A 24,371-nucleotide genomic window follows, 5' to 3' on the forward strand; every position below is an offset into this window, starting at 1 on the left:
TACATGACTTGGTTACCTTCCTATCGATGCCTCCTCTTCCCAGTCCCTGTCAGTGTCCCACTTCCTGCGGCCCTCTGGGGATCCCCAGCCCACCAGGCCCCTCCACAGGCAGCCCTGGCTCAGTCCTTCCCTCAGCAGAGTCTCTGTTCCAGCCTCTTCGTGAGCCACACGGGATGTGGAAATGGTTCGTGTGCAGAGAACACAGGTCTCCACCCGGCGTCTGGCGCTGAACAGGAACATCTGCAGAGATGTGGGTGTTGATTTTTTTAAAACAGCTTTATTAAGGTGTAATTTGCACACCATAAAATTTACCCACTTGAAATGTATGATTTAGTGATCTTCTTTTTCATAAACGTACAGTTATGCACCCTGAAGGTGCAGTTTTAGAACATTATTGATGCATAAAATTGTGACAGGTGCATAACGTGCCCCCTGCTACCCAGCATCGTGTAGAATTGATAGACTTCCATCACAGAAGCTGTGGCCCCACTCTGAAGAAGTCAGAGATGAGACGGTGAGCTCTGGGGAAGGGAAGGACGAGAATCCCGTCCAGGCCGCAGTCTCGGGGGGGGGAGGGGTGCCTCACCATGATGTCAGGACCAGAGGGACTTGAGCTGCACACACACATGGGGAGGTTTTGACAGAGGTCCTGGGGCAGGGGTCTCCCAGAGCAGAGGAGGTTGGCAGGTCCACCAACAAGAAGATGCAAACCCAGTGCCAACAGCAGAGGGACATATTCATGGAATAGCATTGTCTGTTTTCAGTTTTAAAAATAGATGTGTGAAGCATTTGGGGTTTCTTTGTAAATAAAGAACAAAGTTGGTTTCTGTGTCATCGCCTGGAAGTCAGCAGGGGTGGGGGGTAGCACTCGATTTGTTACTAATTCAGTCTCACACAGCTCAGGAGAATGCCTGTGTTCTTTCTGGCTGGTGTGGACAGTGTGCTCTTATTTATAACATTTCATAGTTTTTGGTTATTTTTTGTTTTTGGCAAATGCACACAATGAAGTCAGGTGCCACGGGCAGGACAGATCCCAGCAGAGCATCTATTTCACCCCTCCCCCGGGCACACAGTGACACGAAGGATCCTGAGACCCCAAGCACTTGTCCCCTTCCTCCGATCTAAAAAACCAAGATGTCACAACTTACACACTTAGAAGATTTTTCTGTTTGTCTCACACACCTCCCTCACCCACCGGACGAAAGGATGTTCTGTATCTTCTGCCCTGGGATTTGAGGACAGCCCAGTGCATGTGAGAAAAACCCTTCATATATTTTAAATTGCTTTTGAGATCTCTCCTCAGAGTCACCCCTCTTGGCCCCAAACTCTTTCTCTTCTTTCCTGTTTTGAAGCTCGCTCAGCTCTGGATTTCCTCTCTGATGGTGCGTGGGTCAGCGCTCTCAACTGGATATCCGTTCCTGGGAAAGCGTCTGGCCGGCACCTCGTTTCTGTAGCCCCCACTCCTTGGAGTCGGCCTGGGGTCCTGCAGGCCCTGCTCGGAACCCCCTGCGTACGATGGCACTTAGCAGAAAAGCCTTTCTTGGCAGCTGGTTCCCATCCAGACTCCCGGACTGGATGTCAGAGGGTGTCCTTTGTTTGGTTTCTTGCTGGTCAATTCTTACCCTTCTCTCTCACCCACGCTGTCCCTTCAGGCAGGCACTTTGACTCTGCTTTCAGAACATCTGAGCTGTCCTCTCGCCCTGCCCATCGCCATGCTGCCACCCTGGTTCCAGCCACCGCCTTCTGGCGCCTGGCTGCGCGTCGGAGCAGCCTCTGACGTCTGCCCCTGCAGCCTGTTCCCAGCACAGCGGCCAGAGCAGGCCTCAGGAAGTCACTCAGCTCGTGCCACTGTCCTGCACTAGGGCCTGTGCACTGCTGTTCCCTCTGCCTGGGATGCTTTCCCCTCAGATGCCCCCGAGCAGCTGCTTCAGGTGTCTCTCAGCTGCGGCCTTCTCAGTGCAGCCCCCGACCTCTCTGTTGACAGCGGCAGCCTCTTCCTGAGGACTTACAGTGCTCTTCCCTGCTCTGCCTCCTTCCCATAGCACTGATCACCTCTGTAGCAGCGGTTCTCACCTGCGGTCACGACCCCTCGGGGTCGCTTAAGACATAACAGGAGCAAAATTGTAGTTAGGAAGTAGCAACGAAAATAATTTTATGGTTGGGGGTCACCTCAGCATGAGGAACTGTATTAAAGGGTCGCGGCATTAGGAAGGTTGAGAACCACTGCTCTATATCTGTCATTTACCTATTTTTTTTTTTTAATCCTCACCAGAGGACATTTTTCCATGTTTGATCAGATAGAGTGGGAGGGAGGGGGAGAAAGAGAGAGAGAGAGAAACATTGACGTGAAAGGAACACATCGAGTGGTTGCCTCCCGCACGACCCCAACCAGGGCCGAGGATGAATTGCAACCGAGGTACATGCCCTTGACTGGAATCGAACCCGTGACTCATTGGTCCACGGATTGACGCTCTAACCACTGAGCAAACTGGCCAGGGCTCATTTACCTATTTTTTCATGTCTATATTGCACTGCTTATTTTTCCTCCTCTAGGGTGTAATCTCTCGTGTGGGCATGAATCTTTGGGTTTCTGTTGTTGTTGTATATCTAAGTGCCTAGATCAGTGTCTGGCATATGGTAGGTGCCCCGTGAGTGAGTGTAAGTGCTGGAGACCCTCTGTCCCCACTTCCTGCCCCCCTCAAGCTGGTTTTCCTTACCAGTGTTAGCCACGTGCTCTCACAGACACAGAGGTCAAGTGTCAGTGGTCAGGGTCAAGGGACAGTCATTCTCTGCTCAACACCATGTGTGTGGCTCCCTGACGCTGGAGAAAACTGTCCTCACCTCACCATCTCTCCAGCTGTGCATCTGTTAAAGATATTTGTGTGGTTTATCAAAGAAATGATATGGAAACCAGGAGATGATGTCTGCCTTATCTGTAAAGTGAGGGCGGTCGTGGACCAGAACTAGGCCAGCTCCCCGGTGCCCTCGGGCCCTGTTTCTCAGCAGCCAGGCCTGTCACTGTGACACACACACACGGCTAGATTTGTCTGACAGGAAGCCAGCAAATTCATTTCTGTGATGAATCATAGGACAGTCATGCTGGAAGAGAGCATTGTTTTTTTGTTTTTCTTACAAGGTTTGTAAGCAAGAGCAGGAGTTTGTTTTCAGACTTGGCAATTGCTGATCCCACTTAAGCTGTTTAGAATGGAAGGGAGGGGGTCACAGAGGTGCAGAACCCAGCCCAGAGAGGGGAGGGAACTCATTCAGAGGCACACAGCATGGTGGTCTCATAAGTAAGAGATGTGTTTATCATAAACTGCATAGTGTTTATCATAAACTGCATAGATGGTTACATACGGGGACATCAGCCACTGGTCCCAAGCAGCTGTATCTTGCATTCTAAGTGTCAGGCAAGCTGCCTGGGGCCATGGAGGAGCTGCAGGATATTCACACCCTGCAGGGGCCTGTCTGAATACTACTGGGACCTTTGAGAATAGTCTGGGGTTCTACTAATTGCTAATAAAATAGCCTGGGGGTGCCCTGGCTAGTTTGGCTCAGCAGTTAGAGCATCAGCCCCTGGACCACAAAGGCCTGGGTTTGGTTCCCGCTAAGGGCCGTGTTTCGGTTGCAATTTGTCCCTGGCCCTAGTTGGGGTCGTGTGGATGGCGGCCACTCCATGTTTCTCTCTCCCATCAATGTTTCTCTCTCTCTCTGTTCCTCCCTTTCTCCCTCCCACTCTGTCTGAAGATAAATGCAAAAATGTCCTCAGGTGAGGATAAAAAAAAAAAAAAAGAATAGCTTTGGGTTCTACTAACTGCTATTTAGTGGTCTGGCCCTTAGTCCTCCCTTTTCTCCCTCTTATGGTGGTTGCAGAAGGGGCTTCAAGGGAGAGAGAAAGCCCCGTGAGGAAACAGAGCCTCCTGTGTCCACGGGGGCTGTGGACATCCTTCCTTCATAGCCCAGTGCAGGCCACTGTTGTGTCTGCAGAAACCAGAAGGCCACTTCCTGACCCTCCCAACAGCAGACCCGAAGGTCCTGGTGCCCTTTCTTTTCTGAGCAGGCTGCCCCAGCCAGAGGCTCAGTCCACGCTTGTTCTCCAGCTTTTGTTAAATGCCCACCTTGCTGGGCCCATGCGTCCCAGAGGAGTCAGCTACCTCTGCTCAAGAGCCCCCAGGCTGTGTCCGGGCAGGGAGGGGAGAAAGACAGCGTCTGTTCCAGGGCGCAAAGTGGTGTGAGTGTGTTATATATACACAGCGTGCCGAGCAGGTAACGAGTTCTACCTGGACAGGTCAGGAAGACTTCCTGGAGGAGGCAGTGTGTGACAAGGCGTGGAAGGACGGAGCAGCAGAGGGAAGGAGTCCCGGGGGGAGGAGCTCTGAGGAGTGGAAATGTGCTGGGAGTCCTGTGGGGAGCAGCAGGCTCCGGGCACAAGTGGGCAGTCCTGTGTCACAGCTGAAGCTTAGGGTCCAGAGGCCGGAGGGAAACGGAACTCCCGACACTACTTGGAGTTTAATATTTAACCCTCTTAGAGTTTACTTGCTCTCCCGGCAAGAGTGTCCTTGAAGTGCTTTTCGGGTCCCATGGAAACCTTCCCTCACAGCCCACACCGCACAGCTCAGCCTTTTGGTGAATGCCTGGGAACGAAGAGGGCCGGTGTGCCCAGCGGCTGGCTCCCCGCCCCGTGGCAACCGAGGACGAAGGCTGAGAATCTGATTGATTGGCAACAGTCGTCTTGCCACTTAGAGTGTTCTTCTAAAAAGCGAATGTGCTGTTTTCCTCCCCCTGTCGTGGGCCGGGGGTTCTGCCCTCCCCAGTGCCCTGCTTGCCTTGGGACCTGCTGGGGCTGGGGGCTACCAGTGGTAATTAACGAGCCATCTTGTGTTCTTTCTCCCAGCCGTACTCTTATCACTCTCCGTAGCTCTAATATAAACTCTCTAATATATATACATTATTTTTGCATTTGTAAAACCCTAAGTTCCTTTGAGTGAGGAAGAAAGAGTAAGAAAGACTCATCTTCAGGCATTCGATGCCGTCACTAGTTCCTGTCTTGTCCCGGAGGAGCAGGTGCAGAAAGGCGCGGAAGCCGGTCACTGCACACGCGTGCTCGCGGCCTGCCCCTTTGCTCCGTGCCGCCGCCGGATGCAGACGCGCGTCTCCAGGCCGTCCTGAGCCGGGGGCTGCTGGGCTCTGCTGAAAGCCCGCACTCCGCTTTCCGGGACCGTGAACAGCTCGGTTAACACCCAGCCCGGGCCAGCTGACAGCTTGGCCAGGCGCCGGCCTTGTGAATAGCCCCTGGGCTCTGCCTGGTTACCAGACTTTGTTTGGTCAACTTCCTAGCGGTGGCCTGCACACAGAGGGAGTGCTCCTGGCTGCGGTGACCTCGCCATGGCTTCCAGCAGGACTGCTCTCGCTGGCTGTCCGAAGAGGAGGGACGAGATGTTATTTGTCAAAGGTCTCTGTGTTCCCCGATAATATTTGGGCTTTGAGTTTCTGCCTGGGGGTTGGGAGGGGCCCTTTCTCAGATCATGGGCCGCCTCCTTGCCTGCAGCCAGTGCTGCATTCTTGTGGTTGATTCTCCTGTTCTGATCTTCAGCCGTTTGGTGCTGGGAAGTGGATTCGCTGTCAGCTTCTGCAGACCGGGCAGTCTGTTTGGGTAGGGAGTCATTTTTGGTGGTGACGCCGTCTGAGGGGCTGATGTGGCTGTTTCAGATTGTTCTGCATAATCTGGGAGAGCTGCCCTCTGTCATCGGGGCAGAGGCTTCTCGGTGCCCATGTGCAGTGGTGCTAGGAAGGGGGCTGACTTGATGAGGGTGATGGAGAGACGCTGGGATAAGGGGGCCACTGGTCTGGGTGCACTCAGGAGGCCCGGGCACCATTTCACACGGGCATGTAACTCGGTGCCTGTCGAAGTCCGAATTTGATACATGTTTGTTGAATGACTAATTAAACAAATGGGGGGGGGGGTGGTGGTGCCTGGTTTTATCAATGCCTGTTGGAGGCCATTTGTGTGATGTTCCAGGTGAGGGTTGCTGTCCAGGCGGTGAGGTGGTGTGCACAGGTGCCTGTCTCGTCCTCCATGGACCAGGACAGGTACGAGGCAGGCACCTGTGCATGTGCCCGCTCATGAAGTTCACTCTCCACACCGCCCTCAGCAGTGCCCTGGAGCCCTAGCTGACTCTGACTCTGACACGATAATAGGCAGCTGTTCTCGTTGTAAGCAGAGCCCCTGCACTGTGCCCATGTGGGTGAGTCTTGGGATATCACTACACACCGAGGAGACATCTACACAGGCCCATATTCAATGCCGTGCTATTTTCTAATCAATGAGACAGCCCACAGTCATCCTTACGAAGTGACTGGTTTTTACGTGCAGGACCAGGGAAGGTATGGCTGGTGGTTGACTCCAGTACGTAAGTCAGAGAAAAGCAGATTGTAGAATTACGAAGAAAATACATAGGTATATACAGTAAGTTCTCACTTAACACTGTCTATAGGTTCTGTGACTTGAAGTGAAACTACGTGTTCGAAACCAGTTTTACCGTAGGTGAATTGATAAAAATCAAGAATTACGTTCCTACAGCATCTCATTACCATTATATGTAGCGGAATGATGTTGGATGAAACATTGGAGGGCCTGCTATATATGTGTGTGTGTGTGTCCCCATCCCAACAAGAAAGGAAAGAAACTGTTTTCTTTGTCCTTACCCTGCGACTTGATGCCGACAGTTCACGTCACTCGTTCAGTCAGCAGACACTGGTCAGCTCCCTGCACTGTGGTGCTGGCGTCAGAAGCCGGGCAAGGTAGAGCCCTGCTCTGGAAGGAAATGTCAGTGATGACAGTTTCAGGAGAAAGGGGGCGGCAGAGAGTTAGGGAAGAGCCGGTGGTGCTGGACCTGGGACCAGATCGCGGTTGTGTAGCTCAGCCTCTCTGAGCACTGTTCTTGTTTGTAAAGGGAGATTTTGTCCACAGGGGAGTAAGTCAAATAGTAACATGTTCTATTTAAGAGCAGGGATGGTCTATAGGAGCGAAGGACACGCGGGGAGGGCAGAATTAACTCCACTGAATTGGGTCAGTGCTTCCAGGTGTGAGGCGTAAACCCTCAGCCGCACTGTCTGTCGACTTGCAGATCCTGGGCCTCTGGTTGTGGAGAGCTGAGTGTGCAAGCCAGAGTCACGCGTGTCGCTGCTGCTGGGTCACCGGGCCTCCCGACCCAGCACAGCGGAGCACTGCACTTTGGAGCCGGAAGAGCGTCCTCTGGGAAAGTGCTGTTCGCCTTCCTTCGCCTACATCCCCCCTTCACACCCAAGTGATCATTTATAGACAACAAGATTTATTTTCCATATCCGGAGACCAGGAACTGTGATCATTCATAATGGCTACATCTTAGGGAATCAGGAATCTAAGAGTAGAGTCAAAAAGGGCCCTAGGGATCGTGTAGCAGGCACAGCAAATAGGTTTTGTTTCATGTGATCGGCAGTGGCAGGAGAGTGCTGTGCTCAGAAGGATTCGGAGGTCTCATGCCAGGCTCAGTAAGAGAGTACTGTGATTGACGGGCCGTGTCTGCCATGGACTCGAGACTATATAAAGTCAGAGAATCGTCCAGCCCTGATCTGATCCAGCCTGCAGGATTTAGAGGTTGGGGTAGTTTAATTGTCCAACTACATTTCTATATCCATGTCCACACGACAGCACGTATGATAACAGGCAGTGTCCTTCTGTTTTGAGAGCTGGTTGCTGCAGACACCTGTAGCTTTATATGTACCCTAGGCCAGCATATATGTTTATTCCATTTCTGCTAAGGAAGTCCTGGGTGAGTTTCTCTGTGCCAAGACTCCAGGAAGCAGGTAGTAGAGGAAGTAAGGTTTTTCTTAGATTCAACCAGTAGCCCAGGCAGTTGTGGGATTCCCCTGGGGTTGTGAGCTTGTGGGTAGATGTGGGGGGGGGGGATGTCTGAAGTTTCTTAACCTTCCCCACCCACTGTGACTCACTCAGCACGGAAATCCATGTTGCTTCATACCCTGACCCCCATTTCTCACTCTGAAAACCACCTCTAGTAAGCTTAACCACAAAACATTTATAATCTGACAAACACCATATTCTCTTACCTCTGGGCCTTTGCGTGTGCTGTTCCCTGTGCCTGGAATGCTCTCGCTCACCTGCCTCCTAAGTCTTTCCTCTTCATCCTTGGGATCTCAGCTCGGAGGTCATTTCCTTTAAGAAGCCTTGACTCTCACTGCAGATTAGAGGTCCTGCTTCCAGGTTTCCCTAGCATTTCCAGCTCCTTTTAATGCCGAGTTTCTTCCTCCGAGCTCAGAAGACTGTGCTGGTAACGACGGTGCTCCCAGCACCCGGAACACGTGGGTGCTTGGGAATGGACTCGTCTGTAGGTTTGTTTTCTCTTTGTTTGTGTGACTGTGTCACTGAGCCAATCTCTCTGGCAGGAACCCGGGAGAGAGTCTTCTGTATGTTTTGAAACTATTCAAAACCCACAATCTGTTAGATTATGAAAATAGCAATTCTTCTGTATAGGGATAAAAATCACAGGATGCATTTGTTGTAAGAACATGTTTTTACTCACTGAGCCTGGTGAGAATAAGCACAGGACTGCTCCACCTGAATGAGGGCACAGCGCGAATCTCCCAGTACCCTGTTTACCACCCAAAAGGTTAAATAATTTCTTTCCATGAAGATTTTTCTAAAATTAATTCTCTACCTTTAAAATTTTTTCTTTATTGGTTTTAGAGAGAGGGAAAGGAAAAGGGGGAGAGAGATAGAAACATAATGAGAGAGAACACCGCCCCCTGCACGCCCCCCACTGGGGATCCGGCCCACAACCTGGGCATGTGTCCTGACCGGGAGTGGAACTGGTGACCTCTTGGTGCATGGGTCGACGCTCAACCACTGAGCCACACCAGCCGGGCTTTTCCCCCCTCTGTTAACAAAACTCAGTAAACAGGAATTTCATACTTTTCTAACAGTGCTCTGGATCAGATTTAGTTTTTTCTCGATGCCTGATGGATGTGAATGAGTGAATGAATGAGTGAATGAATGGAATGAGTGAATGAATGAATGAATGAATGAATGAATGAGTGGCTCTTGGTTGTCACTGTGTAACTGCAGGGTGCTGAGGGAGCAGAACTCTTTGTTCTTTCACTGAGTAGCCTCCGACTGTAATTTTGAGCGTGTGTGAGTCTGTGTGTGTGTGTCTGTGTGTGAGGGTTTCTAGTTTCCTCCTTGCTTGCGCTCTTTCTCCTAGCAGTGGGCCTATCCAGCGCTTGCTTCACCTTAATGCTGTTTTCATCTGCTGTGGCTGGGAACATGATCATCAGAGCTGCTCATGTTTTTTGTTTTTGTTTCTAAAAATTTTTTTTTCTTTATTGATTTTTAGAGAGAGGAAGGGAGAGAGAGATAGAAACATCAATGAGAGAGAACATCAGTTGGCCGCCTCCTGCATGCCCCCCACTGGGCATGTGCCCTGACCTGGAATTGAACCGGTGACCTCCTGATGCATGATCGATGCTCAACCACTGAGCAACACCAGCCGGGCACTGCTTACATTTTTTTGCCTTTATCTTCAAATAGAGCAGGAGGGGGAGAGAGAGAGACAAACATCCACATGAGAGAGACACATGGAGTGGTTGCCACCCACACGACCCCAACCAGGGCCGGGGACAAGCTGCAACCGAGGTATGTGCCCTTAGTGGGAACCGAACCTAAGACTCTCCGGTCCGCGGGCTGACCCTCCAACCACTGAGCCAAACCGACCACGGCGCTGCTTACGTTTTAAAAGTATGGTATAAGCAGATCTTCCAGGTCTTTGCTGTGAGCAGGGTATGTGAAGATTTTCTGTATGAGCTCTGCCTTCTTTTAGGCTGATCTGAGCCCTCTTGACACTTTCTCCCTGTGTACCAGCCCTCTGCTGGTTACAGCACCAGGTACACGGCCTATGAGAGGTGAGTCACTGTAGGAAGAGGAGCTGGTGATGGATGGGAGGGTCTGTACCTGTAATATCCACCAAAGGGCTTACGAGGGGCACTTGCCTGTCATCTGACGGGGGAGGGGAGAGGACGGTCATGGGCTAGGCGTGAGCACTGTGGCCAGGGAAAAATTTTAGTGAGGTTGGCTGATTGGAGGCTTTTAATACTCATATGGGCATTTCCTTTTCTTTTTATCAAAACTCAACTTGTGACTGATCATCAGCTCAGCATTAATAGAGGAGTGAGTCGGTGTGGTGATTGTATGTATTAATGACTGTGGATTGGGCCAAAGTGAAAGGCCTCAAGCGAAAAAAACCTTATAAAAGTCAGATTTTTTCCATTTCAGACATTGAGGAAGTTGTACACTTATCCGTAAGGAGAAGGGTTTGGCCGTAGTAGATGGATCTGCAACACCCAACCTTATTAAGCGTATTCTTAAGGGTGGAGTCTGGATGGTCCACAGGGACCCTGTGGTCTGGCTCCCACCCTCCTTTAGGCTGGGAGATGGCAAGGAGGGTGCGGTTTAGGGAGTGAATGTCCAGCCCCCATCTGAGGCTCAGCCATCATGTCCTCACCTCAGGACAGCTTGTTCTTAGCTACTTCTCATTTGAGCGGTCTTAGGACAAGGTCACCTGTTACTCCGTATACACCTTACACCCAAGGACCCGAAATGAACCATAGCACTAATCCTTGGGACACGAGTTTGTTTCTTTTCATCCCAGGGGTTGTTGGTGATACTTTGGGCCATTTTAGCACAGTGCAGGGGGGTGTGGGCAAGTCTTTTAAGAAGGCGATGCCTGCCCTGGCCGGTTTGGCTCAGCGGTTGGAGCGTCGGCCTGCGGTACAGAGAGACCCGGGTTTGGTTCCCACTAAGGGCACGTACCTCGGTTGCAGTTTGTCCCCAGCCCTCGTTGGTCGTGCGGGTGGCAGCCACTAGATGTGTCCCTTCACATCGATATTTCTCTCTCTCTCTCTTCCTCTCTCTCCCTCCCGCTCTATCTGAACAAAAAATGGAAAAATGTCCTCGGGTGAGGATAAGGAAAAAAAAAAAAAGAAGGCGATGCCGTTTCTGGCACATTCCTTCTCCCAAATAAAACACGATACGATGAGAAAGCTCAAAAACTGTAGATTTTTTTTTTTTTTTTTTTTTTTACCTGAAACCCACTCTGCGCATCAGCTAGGCCAGCTGTCTCTGCTTCAGAGATGTGGAAACTGAGGCCCGGGGGACAGACAGCTCATTGGGGTCGTACTGCTGCTGGTAACCAAGCCAGGTCCAGAGCCCCAGGATTCTGAGTCTTTATTTAAGTGGTTGGGACTCATAAACACATGAAGAGGCATAATCAAAGAGACAGTATAAAATGACGGATATGATTTTTTGGCCTGATTGGCAAAGCCAAGAAGGAGCAGTGTGGCAGTGCCGGTCTGGGTCTGGGGAGAGAGGGCTGATCGTATATTAGTTGTGAGGGTGAAATGGTAACCCCTGTCTGCCAGGCAAAGCTTAAAGGACGAATTTTTCCTAAAGAAGTAAATAAGGTCTGCATCAAAAACTAGTCACTTTGCCCTGGCCGCTTTGGCTCAGCGGTTAGAGTGTCGGCCCACAGACCAAAGAATCTTGGGTTTGATTCTGGTCGAGGGCACGTTCCTCACTTGTGGTTTGGTCCCCAGCCCTGGTTGTGGTCATGGAAGAAGCAACCGATCGATGTGTCCCTCTCACATCAATGTTTTTCTCTCTCTCTCCCACTCACTGTCTGAAAATAAAATGGAAAAATATCCTCGGGTGAGGGTTAAAAATAAAAAAATTAGCCACTTTGCCCAGTCAGTGTGGCTCAGTGGATTGAGCGTCGTCCCATGGGTACCCAGTTCGATTCCTGGCACATGCATGGGTTGCAGGCTGGATCCCCAGTGGGGGGCGTGCAGGAGGCAGCTGATCCATGTTCCACTCTCACAGTGATGTTTCTCTCCCTAATTCTCTCCAAAAATTAATTTAAAAAATATTTTTAGCCCTGGCCAGTTTGGGTCAGCGGTTAGAGCGTCGGCCTGCGGTCCGGAGAGACCCGGGTTCGGTTCCCGCTAAGGGCATGTACCTCGGTTGCAGTTTGTCCCCGGCCCTGGTCGGTCGTGTGGGTGGCAGCCACTCGATGTGTCCCTTTCACATCGATGTTTCTCTCTCTCTCTCTGTTCCTCTCTCTCCCTCCCACTCTACCTGAACAAAAAATAGAAAAATGTCCTCAGGTGAGGATAAAAAAATATATATATTTTTAAAACAAGAATTGCTCTTCTCCTAAGAAACACAAACAAAGAACTAGCCACTAAGCTGTTGTTCAGCATCATTTAGATTAAAACATTGAAGAGTTGAGCCTCTGGAAGGGGGTTGGTTGAGTAAGTTTGTGGCCTTACAAAGTAAATATGAGACCATCACAAGTGACATCCATGTGTGGTCTGGGGTGTTCTTTGGAACACACCAGCCAAACATTGAAACTGAGAAACGGGGAGGAGGAGGGAGGGGGAGGAGGTGCAGAATGTTGATAACCTGAAGCTGGATGATGAGTCCGGGGCTTGTTGTCTGTCTGAAATTTTGTACCATGAAAAGGTAAAGTTTTATGCAGTCATATTTTAGAGTAGATTCAGTATTTCCTGCGGAGATGACTCTCTGCCATTGGGCTTTGCTTCCCACGTACACTAAAAAGAGATGCTGGTGTTGCAGTTTGTTGATGATCATGGGAAGGTATTTATGATGTATTGGAATGGAAGAAGACCACAAAGAGTTATGTGCAGGATTCTCATTTGGTTTAAATAATATACAAACCCATAACGTAGAGAACAGACGGCGTGTGTACACCCAAGTCGAAATTACTGGATAGAGAAATGATTTTTTTTTTTTTTTTTTAGCTTATCTGATTTTTTCCTCCTTCGACAGACTGTATATTGCTGGTGAGACTTTATGAACAGATGAGCCTAATTAAATCCGTTGCTCTTTTGATTTAGGAAAGAGCATGGAGGAAATCAAGAAGGTGCTGCTGCTGGTCCTGGGCTGCGCTGTCCAGGTAGGGCTGGGGCAGGGGTGGAGGGAGCCTGCTCTTAGCATCTTGTGTTTGGATCTGTGGGGAGCAAACTCCCTCTTAGTGAGTTAGGAGTGAAGCTGCCTTCAGCCCAACACGACACATCCTTGGGTTCCTGAGAGAAGTGACCACTCATTAGGTGGCCGTTGTTTCTAGTACCAGGGCACCTTTGGCAAGAAGTGGGTGGGGTTTGCTCACCCCAGGGTGCCATTATTCAATTGTCCCAGTATAAGGACACCTAGAGCAAAGATCAGAAACTACATACGGCCTGGGGCCCAACCTGACCCACCACCTGTTTTTGTGACTCAGCTTTCGTGGGAACAGAGCCCCACTCCCTTGTCAGGTCCTCTCTGGCTGTGTCACACCACAGTGGCAGAGCGGAGGCTAACCGGATTTGTACCGTCCGGCCCTTCGAAGATGCAGTTTACCACCCCGGCTAAAACCAGCTATTCTTGGTCTTGTTAAGAATCACCCGGAGAGCTTGGTTTCACCCCCAGTGTTTTCAACCTGATGGGCTTTTCAGAAACAAGCACTTCAGGTGATTCCAGTGTAGGTGGTCGGAGCAACTTCCAGAGAAACCTCAGTCTAAGGGACAGTTGGGAGGACAGATTCTTGGTTATAAAGGAGGAAGCCAGGGGCTGGGCGGACAGTTCATTCGGAAATGATCTCTGTGGCTGGTGGGCCCCGGCTGCCCCTCTCTCAGAACGCTTCCATTAACACGCGTCACGCTCCGCAGTGCGAGAGGAAGGTGGAGTTTATTGACAGAATCCAGCAGCTGGACATCGAGACCCAAGCCGGGATCGTGGCTCATATCCAGGAGGTAGGTGTGTGGGCGGCCTTGTGGGGCCTAGCTGTGGACCTCACTCCCGTGGCAGTCAGGAGGCAGGCTCCCCCACTCGGGAAGAGTCGGAAGACTTCATCACCCAGTAGTGACTTGACGGAGTTCAGATTTCCACCACCACAGAAACACCGAACTTGTCTGGCAGGCAGTCATCAGCGAGCCAAATAAAATGGGGGTAAAAATAAAAACTATATTAAAAAATAAACACCTCAATCAAGTCGTCTTTTGCCCCCTCTCCTTGCCTAATATGGACTCAGGCTATTTTAAAGTACTGTCAAGTGGTTTGGGCTCAGAATTGATTTATAGGCTCTGAAAATGTATTCTGGCAAATGTCACCCTGCTCCAAATGGTTGCTCCTCGTGGAGAGTCTCCGTTTCCGTCAGTGACATGGCAGAGAAACAGGCTGCCACCCCCTGGGACGTCCCAGGAGGGCTGTCGCTGTAGACCCGGCCCCGGGGTGCAGCCGGGAGGGCTCTGCGCTGAGAGCAGCCCTCTGCCATCGGCCTTGGCAGAGGGGGGGACGTCGGAGAACCTGTGGGGCAAGCACCTACCTGAAAATGTATTTCCCCGATGTCCTCCTCCACCCTCCCTCCCGAAGAAGCGTTGTGAGTTTTAATTATCAGAGGGGATGTGGTTCAGCCTTCAGTCTGATTGGACGTGTGAGATAAAGGCATGAAAAGACGTGAGTAGGAGCACATAGGGGCAGGTGTGTGACTGGCAGGGGCAGCCGAACACAGAGCTCCCCACGCCCGTGCCGGCGGGCTGGGCTGACGGGTCCCGGGCCTCCAGGCACCACGCGTGGTGGGTTCTGAGTCAGCGGTGGAGCAGGGATGGGTGCAGCTTGTCGTAAATACACTTAGCCAGTCGTGTAGGTGAGTGGCCACCGGTGAGCCTGAGAACCGTTCTGCCTTTTCATTTCCCTTGCGTGGCCACGTGTTTTGAAAATGTATGTATCTGGGGACTAGGTCCTCTGCCACTCAGCTGTCTTTCCTGCTCAGCCGCAGGAAATGTGTAATGAAAGGGGGGCGGAGTGCAGCCCAGAGAGTCCTGAGAGATTATAAAAATCAGGGCTGGCAGCGGGGACTGGGCTTCAGAATCATTTGGGTGCTTCGCAAACATTCAGGTGCCCAGGCCCCACAAGAGACCCACCGAGTCAGAATTGGGGGAGGGGCAACATGAGCCTTTCATTAAAAGCTGCTTGTGTGGCTCATGTGCAACTGGGGTTGTGTCCCAGAGTCCCCTTGACAGACATAAAAGGCCTTTCCCAAGCCCCGGTGTGGAGCAGGCCTGGCGCCCGCCTCTGCGTCCCGGCTCTGCCGTTAGGGCGCCGCACGGGCTGAGGTTTCTCCTGGTTCCCCGAGATCAACTCCCAGCTTTTCCTCTGTGAGGTGGGGAGAGGTAGGAAGTGGGTGTCATTTGAGAAATTAAAAGGCCCTGTTTTTTTGTTGTTGTTAATGTTTTTCTGGGCTTTGAGGTGTGTGTGTGTTTAAATGTATTCTCTGTGGAAAGTGTAAGACCTTTCCTGGTGTGCCTCACAGTGGACTTCGTTTGTGTTCCCTCGGGAGGCCTGGGTGCACCGATGCTCCTCCCAGACTGAGGAGGCGAGGACTTGAAGCTCACCCTCTGCCTCCTGGCTGGTGGGGGGTCGGGCTAGAAGGTGAGGCGGGCAGTCGGCGAGGCTGCCCGCTGAGGACGTGGTCCTGTGTGGCCAGTGGGGGCGCGATACGGGCTTCCCTGAAAGTTATCTTAGATTATGAAATATTCCCCGAAAAATTACCTAAGATTATGTACCTAACCTTCTGATATAAGCATGTTAATATTTTGCCATAGTCGTGTTAGCTTTCAGTTGAAGAAATAAGATGCTATTCCCGCCCTCACCTTCCCACTCCCAAGGCATACCTTCTCTGTGATAAATTGATGGTGCTCCACTAAAATATCTGAGGGCCGTTCAGGGAACTCCTGCCTTGGAAGAAGTGTGCTCCAGTGTGCACGTCGGTGTCGGCTTTGAACCGGTGCTGGGAGAAGGGGTTTGACTAGGAAGGCTCGGCTGCAGAGTGCGGCTGTGCTAAGGAGCCCGTGCCCGCCAGAGCCTTCGTCCGTGAGGGGTTAATAATGCCCATGAGATGGGCCAGCTGCCGGGGAGTCGGCTGGGCCCCACCCACGGCTTGGCCATGGGAGGTGGGTGCCCCCCCCCCCCCCCCCCCGCAATCCGAAGCTGCTCTCTGCCCGGCCTCTGTAGCACTGAACCCATGTGTGCCCTCAGGTGACCCACAACCAGGAGAACGTGTTCGACCTACAGTTGTTGGAGGTCCCAGACGTGGCCCCGGAAGAGCTGGAGGCCCTGTCAAGGAACATGGTGTTTCACCTCCGGAGGCTCATAGATGAGAGAGATGAACGCATGGAGGTGTGTTTGCAGGTGGCCCAGCAGCCTGCGGGACAGGTCAGGGAGGGACCCGGGCCTGGGGCCCTAGTTATGGGCCACTCTCCTGGTCCTGGCTCTTCCTCTCAAGCCTGCACACCCCTCCCCACCCCCCAGTCCTCCTGGTCCAGTTTCCATGGGGGGTAGGACACGGGCACTTCTCATACAGGGAACAGTCACCTCTGAGACACCTGTGTGAGGACAGACATTGAGCTTGGGGACCCTGCTCCATTCACATGCCCCTTTCTGTGACACTAAACATATCATCTCTTTTTTTATTTCAATTTTTATTAATTTATTTTTGTTACAGATATTTCTCCTCTTTACCCCCTAGACACCCTCCTCCCCATTCCGCCCCCAACCCCCAGAGCATTGTTGTCTGTGTCTATTGGTTACACATACGTGCATATAATTCTTCTGTTAACCTCATTCCCCCCACCCCCCACACCCTCCTTTGAGGTTTGTATTCCTTTCTATGATCGCTTTTTTTTGTTGTTAATCCTCACCTGAGTCTATTTTTCCATTGATTTTTTTAATCCTCACTTGAGGATATTTTTCTGTTTATCTTTAGATAGAGTAGGAGGGAGAGAAAGGGAGAGAGAGAGAGAGAGAAAACATCGATGTGAGAGGGATACATAGACTGGTTGCCTCCAGCACGACCCCACCAGAGCTGGGGACGAAGGCAACCGAAGTGCCCTTGGCTGGAATTGAACCTGAGACTCATTGGTCCGCAGGCTGATGCTCTACCACTGAGCCAAACCAGCCAGGGCATTTCCATTGATTTATAGAGAGAGTGGAAGGGAGGGAGGGAAAGAGAGAGAGAGAGGGGGGGGGGGACATCGATGTGAGGGAGACCTATTGATTGGTTGCCTCCTGCACAATCCCAACCAGGGCCAGGGATCGAACCTGCAGCCCTTGACTGGGAATCAAACCCAAGACCCTCAGTCCAAAGACTGACACTGTAACCTCTGAGCCAAACTGGCTAGGGCATATCATCATTTTTTAAAAACTAATACCACCTTTCTCCTGCCTCCCTCCAAAACAGCGGTTTTGCAGTTTCTGCTGACATCTTTTTTTTTTTTAATTTTTTATCCTCGCCGGAGGACATTTTTGCATCCATCCTCAGATAGAGTGGGAGGGAGAGAGGGAGGAAGAGAGAGAAACATCAACGTGAGAGAGAAACATCAATGTGAGAGAGACACATCGACTGGTTGCCACCCGCACGACCCCAACAGGGGCCAGGGACAAACTGCAACCAAGGTATGTGCCCCTAGTGGGAACTGAACCCAGGCCTCTCTGGTCTGTGGACCGACACTCCAACTGCTGAGCCAAACTGGCCAGGGCGACATCTTTTCTTTTACTTCCATCTTCTGGCCATTTTTCACTGAGTTCGAGTGCGGGCCTTGTGCCAGGCACAGGAGCAGGCTGGTGAGACCCCTTTCTCTGCCCGCTGCAGGATTGTGGAGCGGGACTCCCTCCAGGCCCAGCAGCTGCCCAGCCCAGTGCAGTCCTCCAGCACCGAGCCCACACCCAGCCCACCCAGCAGCCACTCCAGCGAGGAGAAGGAGCACCTGGCTACAGAGCTGGCGATCACCAAGGCCAAGCTGTGTCTTGTCATGCGGGAGCTGTGAGTGCTCCAGTGACCCCCTATTTTCTGCTCTGCTGCCATGTGTCACCAACACACTTCTAGCACCTGAGGGTCACTGCCATGTGGTACTACGAACAGGAGAGCTCTGACTTGGGCCCGGAGTCTCTGAACTCTGCTCTGAGCCCGGTTTGACCATGGACTAGTCCACTTCCTCCCCGGGCTGCACAGGAGGGGTTCTGCTGGTTCTCTAGGGCTCCTGCCCCTGCAGACATTGCAGTCTTCCCAACGCAGCCTGCTGTTCACCCTCAGGCCCAGTGGGGGCTTCAATGGCCACACGCAGGTGTGTGTGGTGTTGGCTGGAGGGAGGATGTCTCACCCTGTCTGGTCAGCCTGTTCCCCCTTTTCTGATGCTGGTGATGTCCCTTTGCCAGCCATCTCAGGAGCTGTCCCCCCATTACCCACCAACAGTGGGCCTCACACCTGCCTGGCTGTGGAGTGGCACATGCTCCTGGGGTCTGCTTACCTGCCCCACACCCTCAGAGGAAACTGTGTCTGCTGGGTGTAGTCTGAGAGCAGGCATTGAAAACTCAAAATGACATTGGAGTCGGGGGTGTTTTTGCTAACCCCACACGTAGACTCCCCTCCTCATCCCCAGAAGCCAGGTCCCCGTCCCTCCCGCTGGGGTCCCCCCTGTGGTCCCCCAAGGGGGGTTTCAGGTGCTTCTGAGGAAGCCCTCACCACGCATCCTCTGAATCCCCCAGGGAGGAGAAGACCGCGCAGCTTGCGGACACCAGGCACGAGATGGATCAGCTGCTGCTGGATCTGCAGATGATGAAGCAGGAGGTGAGCGGGAGGCCCGTCCTAGGTGGAGGGGTGGGGGGCTAGGATGCCCCAGTGACCGTGGCCCCACGTCCAGGAAGCTAACTGCAGGACCGCAGGACCTGCCAACAGAGGCCTGTTTTCTTCCCACTCCAAGCAGCGCTACCGGAGAGCCAGTTGTCCTGAGTGCTGCTGCGAGGATGTCATGTTTTGGTGACAGGGTAGGGCCGCCACCAGTGGCCTGCACACAGTTGCTTGGCCACCTGGGACTGCAGGGACTTGGCCCTCTTTTCTCCTCCCCGGAGGGTGCCTGAGCCCGGTCCCTGCCTTTGCCCACCTCCCAGAACATCCAGCTGGCAGTGGAGGCCCGGTGTGCTAATGCCTTCCGCGATCAGCTGGACTTTCTAAAGAAGAAGGCGAAACGAGCAGACCAGCTGGAGATGGAGCTGGTGCGCTGCAAGGACGAGCTGGGCAACCTGGACTTCTACAAGGCCGGCATGGAGGTGAGCCGGGCCTTCTGTCCCGACACGGAGAGGGGCCCCGAGGCTTCTCCAGCTGACCCTTCTCTGCCCCAGCCTCTCTGCACGACCCCGAGGGCCTCTCTTCTAGTGGAAGGAATATGGTTGCAGGACCCTGATTCCTTTTAGGATTTTCCCTTTTCCTACTTCATGCCACAGTGATGACCTTCTGTTCGTAAATCTTTTTTGGTCAGTCCTCACCAAAGGATATTTTTTCCATTGATCTTTAGAGAGAGTGTGAGGGAGGGAGGAGAGAGAGAGAGAGAAACAAACATCGACGTGGAGAGACACATTGTTTGGTTCCCTCCCAAACACACCCTGACCAGGGCCTGGGGATTGAACCTGTGACACTGGTACGTGCCCTTGACCGGAATCGAACCCTCAACTGTTTGGTCCGTGGGATGACACTCTAACCACTGAACCAAACCGGCCAGGGCATATTCACAAATATTTTTATTAAAGACCTTTTGCGATTTCTGTGGCTAAATCTTGCCAGGACTGTTTCCTCGTCTGTAAAATAGACATAATTATACCAGTTCTTGAGGTTTTACAGTGAAGGAGGTAAAACACCTGGTATTTGGGCGAGTCCCATGTTCAGCTCTCAGTGGTGTAGCCTAATCTGATACCAAGTTATGGGTCCGTTCGGGGGAGGGTGTCAGGGCTAAGTGGGGATGGAGACCAAGACCCAGGCAGGGTTACCGACACTTTGGCCACTCACCCCGACTGCCTCACATCCACAACAGGTTCCGGACCCTCTTTTGTCCGAGGATTTGGGAGTTTAGCCCTTGTTGCCGATTCCACAGTTAGAGGCTGTTTAGTGAGCGCGGTGAAATCAGGATGTCAGATCCTGCCGAATGCATCTGCTTAGTGGGAAGAAATCATCCCTATTGCCAGCCAGGAAGCTTTGAGGGGATGGACACGGGTCTGTGGAGCATGGCTGTCCCTCTCCCTGCCCAGCTGCTGGCAGGCAGGTGTGCTAGAGGCAGCTGTCTGGGCTTGCTCTCCTGCTGCAGACAGGCCCTGGGGTCCCTGGGCCAGGCAGAGGTGGGTTGGGGATGGCTGTGGGCCAGGCCTGATTTTCCTCTGATGTACTCAGGGCTTGTCTGTGCCTCTAGGAATGTAAGTGACACACGTGCCCTGCCCCCTCTGGGGAAGGCACCCCAGGCAGGGGTAGGTGTGGGAGACCAGCTCTCGGCTTTGTCCTAGAAATGGTGCACGGTCCCTGCTGGTGATGAAAGGCATGAATCTGCAGCACAGACACATCACCTACTAGAAGTGTCACAGTTGGGAGATCGGGGACAGTCATGCACAGACTCCCTCCAATCGCTGCCTCTGCAGCCCCTTCTGCACTCTGGGGACCTTACGCAGCCCCCACATCTCACCCTGACACTCTGTTCCCGTGGACGGGATGGATTTCAGGGCTCAGTCTCTGTCTCTGTGCTTTTTCCTGGCCTTTCCAAGCGGCCGTGCTCAGTCCTGCGGCCGCAGCGAGTTAATGCCCTGCGGTGCCAAGCCCTGCTCCGGGAGCAGGGGACCTAACACAAAACAGGACTTGCTCCCTGCATTCGGTGAGCTTCCGGGCTTTGCGAGGGTTTCCCATGGGAACCCCTTTTTCATGTTTTCAAGTTGCATGCCTGTGGATAATAACAGCAATATTTTTCATGTTGATGAATACTTTTACTGTGAAACAGTAATGCCTGAAATGTTACATTACTTTAATGAATTACAAGAGAAGCAGCGTGGTCCGTGGAGTCCAGGCCGTGACAGAGGGTGCGTCAGTGTTCTCAGCGGCCTGGGGACAGTGGAGGAGAGTGCTTGCACACGCATCCTTACACTGGAGCAGTTACAACAGCCCTGCAGATGTCCGCAGACCTCCCGTCAGCCGGCTCGGCCAGATTGTCTGTGTGCACCCTGAGCCCCCGAGGGCAGGGACAGGTCTCATTCGACGGCATGCCTAGGGCCTGGCGCACCCAAGGCACTTGGTAGTCACCACACAAGTCAAGTAAAAACCCATGTCCCAGCAATGAAAAGATTCGCAGTCTGGGGAGAAGGATGGGGAAAAAAATCATGAGGTTTTGTCTCCTTTGGAATGGTGCCATTGTTGGGACTGATGGGCAGAGAGCAGAGCACGCTTGTCATGTTTGTGCCGTTTCGCGTTCGTGGACACGCACCATGTGGGGGACCCTCCTCTAGGTACAGGATGGCCTGGGTGTCCCCCGCGAGAGCCTGTCCAGTGTCACCACTGGGAAACACATGAAAAAGACTGTTGCCTGGCCAGTGGGGCTTGGTTGAGCATCTTCTCAGGCACCAACAGGTTGAAAGTTCGATTCCCGGTCAGGGCACATGCCCGGGTTGCGGGCTCCAGTCCCAGTGGGGAGCATGCAGGAGGCGGCCAATTGAGGATTCTCTTTCATCGATGTTTCTCTCTCCCTTTCCCTTGCTCTCTCTCTAAAATCAGTAAAGAAGAAAAAAGAGTGTTAGTGCCACGCAGGAGGAAAAGATGAAGGACTAGGAGTTCAGGGCGAGAGCAAGGTTAAGTTTGGTTAGAAAAATGTGGAGCACGAATTTCCTCACTTTGTTTTTAAACTTCTGGTAGCTTCTATGTGACTCCTACTCTGGTTTACATCAGGGTTAAAACAACAACCAGAGGAGAGAGGCCTGGGCGTCCCTAGGCAGGGTGGGAGGGGGGGGTACACCAGGTGGTCCTCGACTTCCCTCTGCAAACAGTCGTCCCCCTCTGCTGCCAGGGCACGGGCTGGAGGACAGAGGCAGAGAGAGGTCGCCTGGAAGGCTGCTCTTGCCCGGTGTTTTGTCACTGGCTGAAGTTCCTGACAGCAAAGGGCAGCCGTGCAGGGTGAGGGCCGGGCGGCCTTGTCTCTGCCCCTCCGAGACTTCACAGCTTCCCAGGCAGGGCTTGCTTCGAGAGTGGAGGCAGTGGGTACAGTCCCAGCTGTCACACCCCTTGCTGGGTGTTGGGCATGCCTTGTCCAGTCTCTAAAAGGAGTGGGTGTCTGGGTGTCTCGGAGCCCCTGTACCCCATAGGTAGGAGCACATTTCTGCTGCACTTATGCTGGCGAGCTGCTGTCCACATGTATGGGGCCCCTGGATCCGACCTGCGTGGGGAGGGCGGGTTGTTGGCAAGGCAGTTAGGAGCTGGGTTAATGATCCATCCTGGCCACGGTGGTCACACTCTCAAGAAACCCTCCTCAGTGCCCAGGTTCAGGAGGGGAGGATGTGCTGTGGGCTTGGTCTGCCCTGTCCATCGGGCCTGGGAGATGGGGTCCCGGCTCCGCTCACCCTCTGGCCAAGGCATAGTTGCTCACCTGCACCCTGGGGTTCCAGCAGCTAAACCTTTCTCTGTCATCTGCAGTAGGAGAAGGTGCTCAAGATCTAATTGTTGATTTGAGTCCAATCCTTAGGATTTTCAAGGTATCCCACCCTTAATGAAAACCAAGCAAACCCTTCCCCATCTGCCCAGTCCCTCTCTGAGCCTGCTTGAAAGGAGAGAATACCACTGAGCCCTTCATGTCCTCTCCCTGTCCAGCATTCTGCCGCCCCTCCACCTCCATCCATCTCGGCCATGCTCGAGAACCAGGGCTGCAGCCAGCGAGCACCTCACCTGCCCTGCCCACCCTGTGTGGCCTGGACACCTCCGCCCCAGGTCAGCATGTCCACCCTCCACGTATTAGCCTTGATTCTTCTTTCCTTCTTTCTCCCCACTCCGTGCACCAGGTTCCTAAGTGCTCCCCATCCCGCAGAGCCCACTTGCCAACTCCCAGCATGCCCCTGGCTGCAGGCAGGTGCTTGAAGAGTGAGTGGCCGCGGTGCTGGCCTCGGCGTCTGCTCAGGAGTCATAGTCCTCCTCCTCCACAGGGACCCACGGCTACCCGGACTGGCCGCCCTGCCCGTGTCGTTTTGTTCACGCCGGAGCCGCCTCTCTGAGCCCCTCAGGCGCCGCTCTGTGGCTCTTAGGGTAAAGTCCACACTCTGCCCTTGGCTGGCAGCACCCACCTCCAGTCCCTAGTGGAACTCTGCTCTCGTCAGCTCCCCCGGTGTTCACGGAGGCCTCCCCAGCACAGGGCCAGGGGAGGGGGGGGCAAGCTCTGCGGCAGTGGTCCTCAACCTTCCTAGTGCCGCGCCCTTGAATACAGTTCCTCATGTTGTGGCGCCCCCCAGCCAGAAAATTATTTTTGTTGCTACTTCGTAACTGTAATTTTGCTACTGTTATGTCTTAGGCGACCCCTGTGAAAGGGTCGTTTGACCCCCAAAGGGGTCACGACCCACAGGTTAAGAACCGCTGCTCTATAGGCTGAGTCCCCTGCCTCCTGCTTCACGCTCTCTGTTCACCCCTCACCTCCAGGCAGTGGCCACCACGTGACGTCACGATGTATCTTTCTGTCTGTTTCCCACCCGCACTGAGAGCTCCTTGAAGACATAGTCTGTGTTTTTCTGACCTTGCGTTCAAGTCCTCCGTTCCCAGCACGCCTAGCGCTGGGATGGCCACGCTGCAGTCAGTCTAGGTGTATTGGAACCCAGCTACAACCATTGGCACACCTGTTGTCTGGCTGCTGTTGCTACACCTGCGGAGCAGAGTAGTTGTAACAGACTTACGACCTGAAAGCTGATGGGATGTACTCTCTGGTCCTTGACAGACCCTCGGTCTGGCCCACAGAAGGTGCTCAGTGAGGTCTTTAAACTGAGCGGTAACAGCTGTGTTTACGGAGCTCCTTGCACAGGCTGGAGCTGCTCAGCTCTCACTCCACCGTCACGGTTAGGCCTCCTGACGGCCCTGCGGGTGAGCAGCCTCTGTTCCTCATTGTGAGACGAAAGAGCCGAGGATTAATAATTTGCTCAGCGTCACAGTTGGTGAGGAGGTGGCCTGGCACTGGACCCGTCTGACTGCCTCCAGGACCGTGGCCTTGCTGAGGAAGAAGACAAACATGGGTGGGGTCACAGGGACAAAGGCGCTGCAGGGAGCGGTGAGATGGGCGCACTCATGGGCGGTGAGGGCGGCCACGGCATCGGACGCCAGGGGAGGGCCCAGCTGCCAGCAGTTCATGTCAGCCCTTGGACGTTAGGTGACAGTTGGGGAACCCAGATTTACAGAACTCATCTTGACCATCTCGGTCTTGTGTCCACTCGGGACTTT

At 53.0% G+C, this 24,371-nt stretch overlaps 1 protein-coding gene across 1 annotated transcript in view; it reads left to right on the forward strand.

Annotated features, from left to right (window-relative positions):
• LOC118623635 (protein Daple-like) overlaps positions 1-24,371 on the forward strand; it is a 128,220-nt gene that overhangs the window by 56,397 nt on the left and 47,452 nt on the right. The window contains 6 exon segments of the mRNA XM_036251432.1: positions 12,964-13,022; positions 13,774-13,857; positions 16,142-16,267; positions 16,269-16,282; positions 18,647-18,728; positions 19,049-19,207. Of these exon segments, the coding sequence (XP_036107325.1) occupies positions 12,964-13,022; positions 13,774-13,857; positions 16,142-16,267; positions 16,269-16,282; positions 18,647-18,728; positions 19,049-19,207 (524 nt within the window).

The sequence above is a fragment of the Molossus molossus genome, unplaced genomic scaffold (genome assembly GCF_014108415.1).
Source record: "Molossus molossus isolate mMolMol1 unplaced genomic scaffold, mMolMol1.p scaffold_m16_p_1, whole genome shotgun sequence".
NCBI classification, from domain to species: domain Eukaryota; kingdom Metazoa; phylum Chordata; class Mammalia; order Chiroptera; family Molossidae; genus Molossus; species Molossus molossus.